Source organism: Pseudonaja textilis, chromosome 5, assembly GCF_049901715.1.
Source record: "Pseudonaja textilis isolate UNSWEBS1 chromosome 5, rPseTex1.2, whole genome shotgun sequence".
Lineage (NCBI taxonomy): Eukaryota > Metazoa > Chordata > Lepidosauria > Squamata > Elapidae > Pseudonaja > Pseudonaja textilis.
In genome coordinates, this window is record NC_141994.1 from 67,526,463 (window position 1) to 67,541,086 (window position 14,624).

Below are 14,624 nucleotides of genomic sequence, written 5' to 3' on the forward strand. Positions count from 1 at the left end.
AGTTCCAGACATTGACCACTCTGTTGCTGAAGTCGTATTTCCTGCAATCAAGTTTGGTGCGATTAACCTTGAGTTTGTATCTATTGTGCGCTCTTGTGTTGTTATGGTTGAAGCTGAAGTATTCATTGACAGGTAGGACATTGCAATGTATGATTTTATATAGTATACTTAGATCGGACCGAAGGCGGCGTAATTCAAGGTTTTCTAGGTCTAGAATTTCAAATCTGGTGGCATAAGGCATTCTACAACCAGTAGAGGAGTGGAGAACTCTTCTTGTGAAATATTTCTGGACTTTCTCAACTGTGCTAATATCAGATACGTAATGTGGGTTCCAGACTGATGAGCTGTATTCGAGTAGCTAGCAAATGTTTGGTCTAGCAAATGTTTTGTATGCTCTAGTTAGTAGTGTGATATTACCAGAGAAAAAGCTACGTAGGATTAGGTTAACAACTCTTAATGTCTTTTTGGCTATGTAGTTACAGTGGGATCTAGATGTGTATTCCAAGGTCCTTTACAGAGCTTGGATCATCAACAAGGTCTTGACTATTCAGCTTGTATTTTCTTTTCTGATTTATTTATTTTTTTGCCAATATGTAAGACAGAGCATTTATTTGTTGAGATTTGAAGTTGCCATTTGTTTGATCATTCTGATACATAGTCGAGGTATTTACTCACCAGTAAATACCTACAGCAGAAGGTAAGTATTAGGAATGGAAATGGGCAGTTTTAAAATGACGTGCTGGCGCAAAAGCATGTGTTCACCGAACCGGTTGCTACATTGGTTGTATCCCACCATTGACTATGAAGCAGTATATAAGCCTAAGTGCTATTGCTATTGCTATTTCCATCCCCTTATCAGCCCTCCAATGATGGAATTTTCCAGCCAGACTTAAGGTAGTTTCAACACTCACGTGCCACCATGGTTCATTAGGAACTCAGCTCCTGAACTGACATGGGCCATGGCTCTTGTGCTGAGGTCACACTTTGTTAATAAGTTCCCTGCACACCCTACTTTTCATTTGTGGGTTCTCTGGCCTCCTTATCTCCAGGAGGCCAGGTATCGTATGAACTAAATTTCTTGGTTTATTTGCTTTTGCAAGCGTGGCTTATCTGGATAACCTTTATATTGCTTTACAGGTAGAGTAATCCATAAAAGATAATCCTCCAAATACTTTTTTTAAAAGATTGTCCAAAGTACATAAATATGTCTTTGCTGATGCTCTCCGTGGTCAATTATAACCATTTGGTCTGCAAGGAGCTTTTTCGACTTGTCTCTTTGCAGTGGCAGCCTCTGATTTAGATTGCAAATGTCGTGGAAGGAAGAAAAACTCACGCACACTTTTAATGGCATCAGGTTTACTACAAGATCCTCACCGGAACTTTTAAATGCTTTGGTTTCATTTGATGCTAGAGAAGATGATATTCTGTTGGTTTCCTACCCCAAATCTGGTAAGGTTCGTTTGGAATTTGGCTGAAAGAGAATTTGTTAGATGAATTAGAAAAGATTGCGTGCAAGAGGTTGGCTGAATTCATTCAGTATTGTTGAAAGGTGGGCTAAAAATTCTGTACTATGAGAAATGCAAGGAATGCAAGGAACCAGGTTAAAGGCTTGAGAACTGCATTCACACTCACAATAAACTTAAGCTATGTTGGTTTTAATATTAATTAGGTTGTTGGTTCTTTAAGTGCATAACTAGTCATGTGAATCCAACCCAATTGGATTTTTTTTTGTGACTACTGGATATTGTCCAAAAACAGAAAAAAGAGCTTAATTTGGAGCCTTTTTTGAGAATTCCAGAAACTGGAAATAAACCCTGGGTTCTAGCAAAAACGTTATAAAGACTGGTCATGTGATCACCAGGCACTGCAAATGACTGTAAATTTGGGCAGGTTTCTGAGCATCCAAAATGTGGATCAGGTCCACATATGAACGTCCAATTAAACTGAATTATTGCTAATTATGCCTATGTACGGGAAACTTGTCAACTAATGTCAGCACCTGCTGGGACCTAAATACGAGTCAACAGAATTCAAGGAGGGTTGGACTTAATCTATTTCATCATCATCGTCAATTCTTTATTGGCCAAATGTGATTGGACACACAAGGAATTTGTCTTGGTGCAAATGCTCTCAGTGTACATAAAAGAAAAGATACATTCATCAAGAGTCAAGAATCATAAGGTACAACACTTAATGATAGTCATAGGGTACAATAAGCAATCAAATCATACTAGGAAACAGTCAATATAGATCGTAAGGATATGAGTGACAAAGTTATGGTCATACAGTCATAAGTGGGAGGAGGTGGGTGATAAGAACGATGAGAAGATTAATAGTGATAGTAATGCAGACTTAGTAATAGTTGGACAGTGTTAAGGAAATTATTTATTTAGCAGAGTGATGGCGTTCAGGAAAAAACTGTCCTTGTGTCTAGTTGTTCTGGTGGGCAGTGCTGTATAGCGTTGTTTTGAGAGTAGGAGTTGAAACAGTTCATGTCCGGGATGTGAGGGGTCTGTAGATATTTTCACAGCCCTCTTTTTGACTCGTCCAGTATACAGGTCCTCCATGGAAGGCAGGTTGGTAGCACCTGATGCCAATACTACCATAGCTTTGGGATTCTTGTATAACATTGTTAGTAATCAGCAGAATAAGTATCCTGATGCTGTGCTTACCGTAGTGGGGGACTTTTATCAAGCTGATTTAAAAGAAGCGCTCCCTAAATTCTATCAGCATGTTAAGTGTGCTACTAGAGGAGCAAACATATTGGACAAAGTATATACCAACATCAAACATGGCTATAAGGTTATACAATTAGCACATTTGGGACAATCAGACCATATGTCACTGCTTTTAGCACCAGCTTACATCCCTCTTAGGAGACGGGCTCTGCCTATAATAAAGACAGTGAAATCTTGGCCAGAAGATGCTTCCCAACAACTTCAGGATTGTTTTGAGAACACAAATTGGGACATCTTTTACCACCCTGACCTAGAGGTGCACACTGCAACTGTTCTGTGCTATATCAAACACTGCACAGATACTATCACTGTGGATAAACGTATTAGGATCTATCCCAATCAGAAACCCTGGATGACCAAGGAAGTCCAGCGCCTCTTGCATGACAGGACCAAGGCCTTTAGGTCCGGTGATGGGGCAAGATACGGTGTTGCCAGAGCTAATCTGAAGAAAGGAATTCGGAAGGCCAAGACTGATTATAAGAGGAAGATTGAGGATAATCTTTATAGCAATAACATGAGGCAGGTGTGGCGAGGGATTCAACAAATTACAAACCATCAACCGACCAATGTCATCCCTGCTGAGGGGGATGCTTCATTGGCAGAGGAACTGAATCATTTCTTTGCTCGTTTTGAAGTGGAGACATCAGAGACAGATAAAACACAACTACCAGCCAATTGTAGCCCTCACCTCATTGTGGAGGAACAGGAGGTGAGGAGCATTCTGAGGGCTGTGGACCCTAGAAAGGCTGCCGGTCCTGACGGTATCTCTGGCCGGGTGCTCAGAGACTGTGCTGATCAGTTGGCTGGAGTCTTTACCAGGATCTTCAATCGGTCTTTATGCCAGTCCACTATTCCATCTTGTTTGAAGGTTTCCACCATTTTTCCACTGACAAAGAAGTTCCCTATCAATAACCTCAACGATTACAGACCAGTGGCACTCTCTCCTATCAGCATGAAGTGCTTTGAGAAATTGCTCTGCCGGCACATCATTTCTGGTCTTCCTCATATATTTGATAAACAGCAGTTTGCATACAGAAAAAATAGAAGTACAGAGGACGCTATAGCCATCACTCTTCACACTGCTCTGACTCACCTAGAACAGCGAGGGGGGGGGGCGCTATGTGAAGATGCCTTTTGTGGGTTTTAGTCAGTGATGGGATTTTTACTACCGGTTCTGTGGGAGTTGCTTGGTGGGTGTGGCAGGGGAAGGATACTGTAAAATCCCCATTCCCTCCCCACCCCACTAACCTGCTTTCCAGCTCCGTTCTCCTGTGCAGGGCAACAAAAGAAGACCCAGCCAATCAGCTGGGACTTGGGAGGCAGAGAATAGATAGGGGTGGGGCCAGTCAGAGTTGGGATTTGCCGGTTGTCCAAACTACTCAAAATTTCCGCTACCGGTTCTCCAGAACTGGTCAGAACCTGCTGAATGCCACCTCTGGTTTTAGTTCTACGTTTAGTTCTGGACCTTGGGCTTTCTAATTCAATCTGCCTTTGGATTATGGATTTCCTGTCTGGCCACTCACGGAGGGTCAGATTAGGTAATCATACCTCTTCAGCCCTTATTCTTAACACTGGTACACCACAGGGTTGGGTGTTGAGTCCCTTACTCTATACTCTTTATGGGCACGACTGCATTCCCACTCATGTTAGTAATCCTATTGCTAAATTTGCAGATGATACAACAGTGGTGGGACTCATCTCCAGGGGGGATGCGTCTGCCTACTGAGATGAGGTGGACAGGTTGCTTTCGTGGTGTGGAGACAATAACATGGTCCTCAACACCAATAAGACCAAGGAGCTTATAGTGGATTATAGAAGGAACAGATCAGACATCCAGCCCTTGCTTATCAATCGAGACCGAGTGGAGCAAGTGGCCAGTTTTAAGTTTCTGGGTGTTACCCTAAAAGAGGACCTGACCTGGGATGCCCACATTGCAGCCCTGGTCAAAAGGGCCCAGCAGAGATTATACTACCTGAGACTTCTCAGAAAACAACAACTGAATGGAAAACTGCTGGGGACCTTCTACCGCTGCACCATAGGGAGTATCTTAACTTACTGCACCTCTGTATGGTTTGCCAATTGTACAGTGGCAGATAGGAAAGCACTCCAGAGGGTTAATGTCATTGCCCAGAAGATCATTGGTTGCTCCCTCCCTCTTTGGAAGAGCTTTATAGCTCACGCTGCCTTAAGAAAGTTCAAAACATTCTCAAAGAACCTGGGAACCCTTTGTTTGAACTATTACTATCTGGCAGACGGTACAGAATAATAAAAAGAAGGACAAATAGTCTGAAAAACAGCTTCTATCCCAGGGCAGTAGCTCTTTTGAATTCTACTGTATAGTGCCGTGTTGATGTGGTGTCGGGGATTTCTGGTTCAATGTGTGAAGGGTGAAGGATGTGTATTTGTGTTTATTTTCATGCTCATGATGTGCACTGAAGATGGTGTTTGATTTTGTTTTACGAGGTGCAATGACAATAAAGTAAACTAAACTAAACTGGTTTTTTTTCTGAATTTCTAACTGAAGTCTGTGTCTGTCTTGTTTGGTTGCAGAACCAAACCAGATAGTTATAGAGGTGCAGATGTCAGACTCAATCATTCCTCTGTAGAACTGGATCAGCATCAGCATTTGTGGCTATGTAGAGATTCTAGGCTAATCCCTCTTTTAACTCTGACCCCAAGTTCTGCCACTCCTTCTCCTACAGTGGTCACATGCCTGGAGGGTGGGGGCGACAATGTCAGTACTTCACAACTGTATTATACATAACTTTTCAGGGGGTCTCTAGCAACAGTGGGATACAATTTTTTTTACTACGGTTCTGTGGACGTGGCTTGGTGGGTGTGGTGTGGCTTGGTGGGCATGGTAGGGGAAGGTTGCTGCAAAATCTCCATTCCCTCCCCACTCTTGGGGGAAGGTTATTGCAAAATCCCCATTCTCTCCCTACCCCACTAACCTGCTTTCCAGCTCCTTTCTCCTGTGCAGGGAAACAAAAGAAGACTCAGCCGATCAGCTGGGACTCGGGAGGCAGAGAATAGATGGGGGCAGGGCCAGTCAGAGGTGGTATTTTCCAGTCCTCCAAATTACTCAAAATTTCCGCTACTGGTTCTCCAGAACTGATCAGAACCTGCTGAATACCACCTCTGGTCTTCAGTAACTTTGAACTATGACTGGTCTTAAGTCAAGGACTACCTGTGATGCAATGAATTCATGCTTCTGTATCTACCTCTACAATGTTCACCTGTCTATCCTTTGCATTATTTTCTTCTCATTGGCCAACAGATGGTATGCTTCTTCTAAGCCTGCTTTCACACACCTTCTGTCCTACCTGGGTTTCGACACTCTGACAATCCAGTGCCTCTTTCCCTTTGTCTTCCCTGTTAGGAACCCACTGGCTGGCGGAAATCCTGACACACATCTATGCATCCAAAGTGGCTTTGACCTCTCCTATTGAATTTGGAGACCTTTCCAGACTGGATCAACTGGATCGCCTTTCTGGCAAAAGGATCATTCCGACCCACTTGGACAGCAACCTCCTGCCGCCAACATTCAGGGTCAAGCATTGCAAGGTTAAATTTAATTTAAAATCTTGGGAGAACAGGGGATCGACTGCATTCACACAAGAGGTTTAACCTGAACTCTGAGTGAAACCACGTCCAGGGTTCACACAATGTAATCACACATTTTATTCAAACCACAAACTGGATGGGTTAACGCAGCACTGCCTAATAACAAATACCCTTCTAATATAGGGCTGTCAAACTCAATTTCACTGAAGGTCGCATCAGGGTTGTGTTTGAACTCAGAAGGCCGTGTGTGTGGCTGGGGTGGGCATGGTACAGGATTCATATCGGGGGCACCTGTGGTGGCCAAGTGCTAAGGCAGGACTTCCCTGAGACCCTCCCTCCCTCTCATTATAATCTCCTTCTTTCCTTCCTTCCTTCTTTCCTTCCCTCTTTCCTTCCTTCTTTTCTTCCTTCCTTCTTTCTGTCCTTCCTTTGTTCCTTCCTTCCTTCTTTTCTTCCTTCTTTCTATCCTTCCTTTGTTCCTTCCTTTGTTCCTTCCTTCTTTCTTTCCTTCCTTCCCTCTTTCCTTCCTTCTTTCCTTCCTTCCTTTGTTCCTTTCTTTGTTCCTTCCTTCATTCCCTCTTTCCTTCCTTCCTTCTTTCCTTCTTTCCTTTGTTCCTTCCTTCATTCCCTCTTTCCTTCCTTCCTTCTTTCTATCCTTCCTTTGTTCCTTCCTTTGTTCCTTCCTTCTTTCTTTCCTTCCTTCCCTCTTTCCTTCCTTCTTTCCTTCCTTCCTTTGTTCCTTTCTTTGTTCCTTCCTTCATTCCTCTTTCTTTCCTTCCTTCCTTCTTTCCTTCTTTCCTTTGTTCCTTCCTTCTTTCCTTCCTTCCTTCCTTTGTTCCTTCCTTCTTTTCTTCTTCCTTCCTTCCTTCCCTCTTTCCTTCCTTCCTTCCTTCCTTCCTTCCTTCCTTCCTTCTTTCCTTTGTTCCTTCTTTCTTTCCTTCCTTCCTTCCTTCCTTCCTTCCTTCCTTCCTTCCTTCCTTCCTTCCTTCCTTCCTTCCTTCCTTTTTCCCTTCCTTCCTTTTCTTTTTCCTTCCCTCTTCATTCTCCTTTCTTCCTTCCTCTCTTCCCATTTTTCCTTTTTTTTCTTTGTCTTTCATCTCTCTTTTTTTGCATGCTCAAGTGCAAAGGGGGAAACATTTCTCCTTTTGTTTTGTTTTTAGTTTGTTTTGATAGCCCTCTGCCAGTGAAAACGGAGCATGGGGGGTTGCACTGCAATGTCCCCCCCAGCACCCTGTTTTCAGCTGAGACAGTTTCTTGCAGCTCTCTCGGGGGTGGGGTGGGGGGCTGCATGTAACCCCCCCCCCCCCAGCTGCATTTTTGCTGGCAGAGGCACCACGGGCTGGTCCTTTGCTGCTTCCAGGCTAGACCTGCAGGCCAGATCTCAGCACCACTAAGCAGTTTAGAGTTTAACACCCCTGTTCTAATAGGTACATTTTTTTTTACAAACTTTAATGTTAATCAACACAAGCAGGTTGAAAAACCCACCCCCCATCAAACCCACATTAAAAAGTAAGCAAATCTAGGATGTTGGATAAATGTGGATGCTAGATTTTTAAAAGGTTCTGGAGGAACCCAGCTCTTGAGGTCCAATTATAACATTCTGTATCTCTTTTGTAGGCCATTTATATAGTCCGAAATCCAAAGGATATCGCTGTATCCATGTTCCATTACTATCAAGAGAATCCAAATCTTCCCACCGTAGATTCCTGGCCGAATTTCCTGGAGATGTTCTTAAATGGAGATGGTAAGATTTAAAGTCAGGGACTGCAGCCAAGACATTAAAAGACGCTTGCTCCTGGGAAGGAAAGCGACAGCAAATCTAGACAGCATCCTAAAAAGCATGGCATAGAGAAAATGGACAAGGGAAATGAGTTTTCTCTCTCTTCCAGTTGTAAGGAAAAGGGATCCTTGACTGAAACTGATTGGAACTAGATTTAGAATAGACAAAAGAAAATCCTCGAGATGCCAAATAATCCCATTGAGGAATTTCTGATCTCTTCAGCAGATCTTAAACATCTTCTGCCTTCCACCTGAGCTGGCTATTTTGCACTGTCAGATCCGAGTCACAAATTGGCTTGAATTCCTTGCCGAGGTCAAGAGTGGAAGGATTTTGTTATCTCAATGATGTTCAGGCTCATTTACTACATGGCTGTAAAAAATGGACAATCCAAAGATCAGCCAAGAAATAAGTAGAACTGATGTTAAGGGAAGAAAACGAAGTGGGGTTGTGATTTAAGAAGGAAGAGGAAGCAAAGAGAAGGGAAGAAGGATACAAGCAGTGGTGGGATTCTAAATTTTTTACTACCGGTTCTGTCGGCGTGGCTTGATGGGCGTGGGGAGGCTTGGTGGGCATGGCTTGATGGGCATGGCAGGGGAAAGATACTGTAAAATCTCCATTCCCTCCCCACTCCTGGGGGAAGGTTACTGCAAAATCCCATTCCCTCCCCATCCCACTAACCTGCTTTCCAGCTCCGTTCTTCTGTGCAGGGCAACCAAAGAAGACCCAGCTGATCAGCTGGGACTTGGGAGGCAGGGAATAGATAGGGGTGGGGCCAGTCAGAGGTGGGATTTGCCGGTTCTCCAAACTATTCAACATTTCTGCTACCAGTTCTCCAGAACTGGTCAGAACCTGCTGAACACCACCTCTGGTTACAATATTCAATTTATATAATAGGTCTGTTCATTTTAGCAATTTAATCACAAGGGTCAATGTTGGTTTTAATTTAAAAGGCAAAGGGCAATCTTAGATATTTTGGATAGTTAAGAATATTTTGGAATATTTGGAGCTGCATCATAAAAAGCAAGCTGCATTGATTTTCTTAGAGAAGGCCTTTGAAAATTTGCATTCATGTTCAAAGTTTTGGAAGGTATAAATTTTGGACAGAACTTTATAAAATGGTTAAGATTGATTTATGCTTCAGAGAAAGCATCAATAAATGTTCATGGAGATTTCAGAAAGTTTTGTATGATACCTAAAAGGACAAGACAGAGGTGCTCAGTCACTCTCATTTATTTTGGTTCTTGAAATACTGAACTGAGGTAGAAGACAGGATGAGAGAATTGTGGAGGTAAAGATTAAAAAAATATAGTTTAAGAGCTTCTGCAGATGACTTGGTTTTCGAAGATTTAAAGGAATTGAAACATTAATGGGGAAACTAGAAGAATTTAGTGCATTAGCAGGTTTTAAGATCAACAAATAGAAGAGGAAGATGTTAAAAAACATGAATATAAAAATGAAACAGAATTGAGGAATAGAACTGGCTTTAAAGAAAGAAAAAAGAAAAATATCTGTGCATCATTATAACAAATATGAATTGCATTTTATTCAAAATATATGAAGATGTAGAATGAAGTAAAAAAAGATAATCTAAGATGAGAGAAACTACAGTTGTAATTGCTGAGGGAACGTTATGTTATAAAAATTAATATCCTGCTTAGAATTTTGTTTTTGTTCCAGATATTACCTCTTTTGACAACTGAAGCCTGTTTTAAATTGTGACAAAAGCGTAATCTAAATTTGTGTATCAAGGAAAAAATGATGAGTTAAAGTGTTACAGGATGCAAAAGAAAAAGGAGGATTAGGTTACCGGATGTGAAATTGAATTTTGCAGCCTGCTATTTGGTTTGGATGAAAGAAATAAAAGGCTTTGGGAGTTAGAATGATATGGCATGGATAATTGTGATACAATAAAATCAAGGTTAATATGGATTTTTTTAAAAAAAATCATTATCTCAGACTTGCCATAAGCACACTAGGCTAATCCATAAAGTGGTTTGTTTAGTTTAGCATATTGTGTGAACTTGAGTAACACTGCCTTATTCAATAAGCCACAATTAAACAGAGATGTATAAAGAAGACCACGGTTGTGGGTAAGTGAGTAATTTGGATATCTAACTTCTTGGAATATTTCGATTCCTGCCTCAATCTTCAGCTTTCGTAACAAAAAATCTATTATTGTGAAGTTTCAAATGCCAGCTTCCTGGTTCTTGAAGTAGTAATGTAAATGTCATTGCTTTTTTCTTCTTCTTTTTAAACAGTTGTCTGCGGATCCTGGTTTGACCACGTTTTAAGCTGGGAAAAACACTTGCATGAGAAAAACATCCTGTTCTTGTTCTACGAAGACATGAAAAAGGTAAATTGGCAACCCTTTCTTACTTCTGAACAGATGAAGGAAGCAGAGGCTAAAGCGTTTCACGCTGCACCTTATTTTTCGTTTTGCTGATCGTAATATAGCTGCCCGTAACTCCATGCATTTTAATGTGTTGTTATCTCACAGTCATGTGGCCAGGGGATTTTGGTATTGTAGTTCAGCGCAAGGACGTCAGATTGATGACTGTTAGAGTCCTACCTTAGGTTCCAATTACATGATTTATTTGCTACTGTATAGCCATCCTGCTCCTGAGTGGACACACACTTATATGTCTTGCATGTATTCATATCCATGGGATGTGCAAAACCTACCATTCTAGGAACCAGAGACTCAATTGTTATGAAATTTGATTCTTTGATCTCCAGAATGGTAGTTGTTGGATATCCTCTATATCTCATTTTCTCTCTGTGTGTGATTTTGTGTTTGTATGCATGCATGTGTGCATGCGTGTGTGCGTGTGTATTAAGGGATCTATCTATCTATCTATCTATCTATCTATCTATCTATCTATCTATCTACCTATCTATCACCTATCATCTATCATTATCTATCATCTATCTATCATCTATCTACTTATCTATCATCTATGTTTACCTATCATCTATATCTATCTGTCATCTATATCTATCATTATCTATCACTCTATCTATCATCTATTTGTTTATTTATTCCATTAGATTTTTACCCAGCCTTATAAGTAATTCAGAGTGGCGAACATACTTAATACTCCTTCCTCCTCTGATTTTCCTCACAACAACAACCCTGTGAGGTGGGCTGGGTTCAAAGAGAGTGACTGGCCCCAAAATCACTTAGCCGAATTTCATGGCTAAGGCAGGATTAGAACTCAAAGTCTCCCAGAGGCTTTCATGCCTCAGACAGGACTAGAACTTATTGTCTTCAGGGTTCTAACCTGGTGCCTTAACCACTAGGCCAAACTGGTGTTTTTTTTAAAAAACTTATAAAATCTTTTCTTACCAGAAAACAGGAATCTATATGGTTACGCCGTTTCATTCTGAGAACAACACCGTGAAGTGAGTTACATTCCATGTTCCTAGAGGAGAAGATAAGATAATAGATTGTGTCCTCTAGAGAAAAAATCCTATTACACCATTCTGTTTAGCCATGGAAAAGGACTGAAATCAGCATGAGAATATCTTTCCAGACTCCTTGTAAATACATCAAAATCCCTCTTGCAGTTTCTCTGTTTTTTTTTCTTTTTCTACCTTTTCTCACACTAATAAAGGAGAATATTAGTACTTGGGGTTGAAATGAGGGATCCTTGACCAGTGGTGGGATTCTATTTTTTTTACTAGCGGTTCTGTGGCCGTGGCTTGGTGGGCGTGGCTTGGTTGGCATGGCAGGTGAAGTATACTATAAAATATCCATTCCCAACCCACTCCAGAGGAAGGATGCTGTAAAATCCGCATTCCCTCCCCACTCGTGGGGGGAAGGGTACTGCAAAATCCCCATTCCCTCCCCACCCCACTAACCTGCTTTCCAGCTCCGTTCTCCTGTGCAGGGCAACCAAAGAAGACCCAGCCGATCAGCTAGGACTTGGGAGGCAGAAAATAGATGGGGTCAGTCAGAGGTGGGATTTGACAGTTCTCCAAACTACTTTAAATTTCCACAACCAGTTCTCCAGAACTGGTCAGGACCTGCTGAAAACCACCTCTGATGCAAATGCAAGTAGATAAATATGTAGCACTTTGCTGGGAAGGTTCTGTGATGTCATGCTGGCCGCATGACCTGGGAAATGTCTTCAGACAGCATTGGCTCAATGGCCTTGAAACGGAGATGAGCAGAATAAACTCTGCAGGGACTCTACTCCTTCCATTTCTGTGGGAGAGAATAAACACATAACACAAAAATCATAGACCATTTTTCTCTGTTATTTACACATTCAGGATCTCCCGAAGGTGATGAAGAAATTAAGTGCCTTCCTAGGGCTCAACCCCACTGAGAGCCAGATGTATGAAATCTGCAAAAAGTCTTCCTTCAATGAGATGAAAACCAATACAGAAAAGGAAAATTCTGATCAAAGCCATACAGTCTGTGTACTCACTTCCAACCGGAAATTGATATTCCGAAAAGGTAATTTGAAGAGAGAATTCTATTCTATTCTATTCTATTCTATTCTATTCTATTCTATTCTATTCTATTCTATTCTATTCTATTCTATTTTCTATTCTATTCTATTCTATTTTCTATTCTATTCTATTCTATTCTATTTTCTATTCAAACCTGTCCTCTTTCCGTGCTTCCAAATGCTTCCCAATTTTTCCCCCTCACGCCTCCTGTTGAGAGACACACATATGGTGATCTTTTTATGGGAACGACTTGAAAAAAAACATCCTTCCTCATGTCTCATCATTTCCTAGGTACGGTTGGTGACTGGAAGAATCACTTCACTCCAAAACAGAACCAGCTGTTTGAAGAGACATTTAAGAAGAAAATGACATTCAGCGAAGTGGCGAAACATCTCGTTTATGAATGTTGACCCGGAAACAAACCCTGTATTGGAATATGTTTAAAAGACTAATATTTTTCACATTGGATAGACTCGTTTTCTTCCAAAGAGAAAGATGAGGAAGACACATGAGGGATTTGTGAAGAAATTCCGCTCTTGGGGATTGCAGCTGATCCATTCTGTTCTCCTTACTTCTGTTTTCTATCCCATCTCTTATAACAATCAATTCGGTGTACCCTAACAAATACGCAGGTTCAGTTTTCACTGAAGTATTTTGCTTGTGACTCCTTAATGATCATTACCTTCTTGTTTCTGTTGGTTTAGTTTGGCTCTGTAAGTCCACAAGCTTCTTGACACCTTCCCTGTTATGTGTAGGCAGTGCTGTTCTTCCTATTGTACATAAGGAACCACCACTATAGGCCTGAAACAGGCAAAAACATTGTGATGATGGGGTGTTGATAATCTCTGCGAGGGAAATTCAAGACTTTTGTTTTGCTTTTCTGATGAGGAAGTTCAGTGACAGAGACACACTTGTTCTCCCCTCGTGCACTTCCTTTTCCCAGAGATTTATAGATTTGTAGAAATAGCTCATTGAATCAGAAGTGTACTATTTAATGAACAATGAATAAATGAACAGTGAAAGGACCTTCAAGGATCTTTAGTCCAACTCTCTCTCTGTGCAGGAAATTCAATTAAATCAATGTTTTCCAACCTCAGCAAGTTTACAACGTGCGCACTTCAACTCCCAGAATTCCCCTGCCAGTCTGGTGGCTGAGGAATTCTGGGAGTTGAAGTCCACCCATTTTAAAGTTGCCAAGGTTGGAGTCACCTTTAAGAGACTGCTGTCCAGCAACCTCTTAAAAAAAATTTCTAGAGATCGAGAGCTGAAAATACTATAAGTACAATTTTCTACTATTGTACAACTCTCATCGTCGTTCCCTGAAAAATTCACTTGTTCGATTGTGCACAAAATCAATGTCATTCTTGCAATGAGTAAAATGTATGCCTATTTGACAGCACAAATCAAGGCCAACGTGTTGTAATTGTTAATTGTAAACCTCTGGCTTTAATATGAGCTTTAAGTTTTCTTAACATGTTGTAATTGTTAACATTTTTTGAGGCGGGGTTCCTAATAGTAGTGTTGCATGATGACCTCTGGGTTTAATATGAGATTCAGATTCTCCTTTGAAGATAATTTGATTCAATATTCAACGCCACCAAAAAGGGGAAGTCAAGCTATTCTCCAAAGCACCTGAAGGCAGGACAAGAAATAATGGATGGAAACTAATCAAGGAGAGAAGCAACTTAGAACTAAGGAGAAATTTCCTGACAGTTAGAGCAATTAATCAGTGGAACAACTTGCCTCCAAAAGTTGTTGGTTCTCCAACACTGGGAGTTTTTAATGAAGAGATTGGACAACGCTTTGTCCGAAATGGTATAGGGCATCTTGCCTAAGGAGCGGGTTGGATTAGAAGACCTATAAAGTCCCTGCCAACTCTGTTATTCCATTCCATTCCACAATCTCCTTCTTGGTAAATAAAATTGAATCTTGAAAGAATTAGAACAGACCAAAGGATTTCTTTTTAACATGGCACGTAATTAAATTTCGGATTTGTGCCATAAGACAAGGTGATTGGCTGATTGTAGAAAGAGTGAGACCAAGCTGTGGGATATGGGACTTTTGGTCTTCATGGCAGTGGGGCT

General features: G+C 41.2%; 1 protein-coding gene across 1 annotated transcript in view; it reads left to right on the forward strand.

The window, feature by feature from the left end:
• Positions 1–13,641, forward strand: part of LOC113442032 (sulfotransferase 1C2-like) — a 32,019-nt gene extending 18,378 nt beyond the window's left edge. The window contains exons 2-6 of the mRNA XM_087935613.1: positions 6,089–6,302; positions 7,920–8,046; positions 10,341–10,435; positions 12,358–12,544; positions 12,832–13,641. Of these exons, the coding sequence (XP_087791739.1) occupies positions 6,089–6,302; positions 7,920–8,046; positions 10,341–10,435; positions 12,358–12,544; positions 12,832–12,950 (742 nt within the window). The 3' untranslated portion in view covers positions 12,951–13,641. The remainder of the gene's footprint in view (positions 1–6,088; positions 6,303–7,919; positions 8,047–10,340; positions 10,436–12,357; positions 12,545–12,831) is intronic.
• Positions 13,642–14,624: the final 983 nt, after the last annotated feature.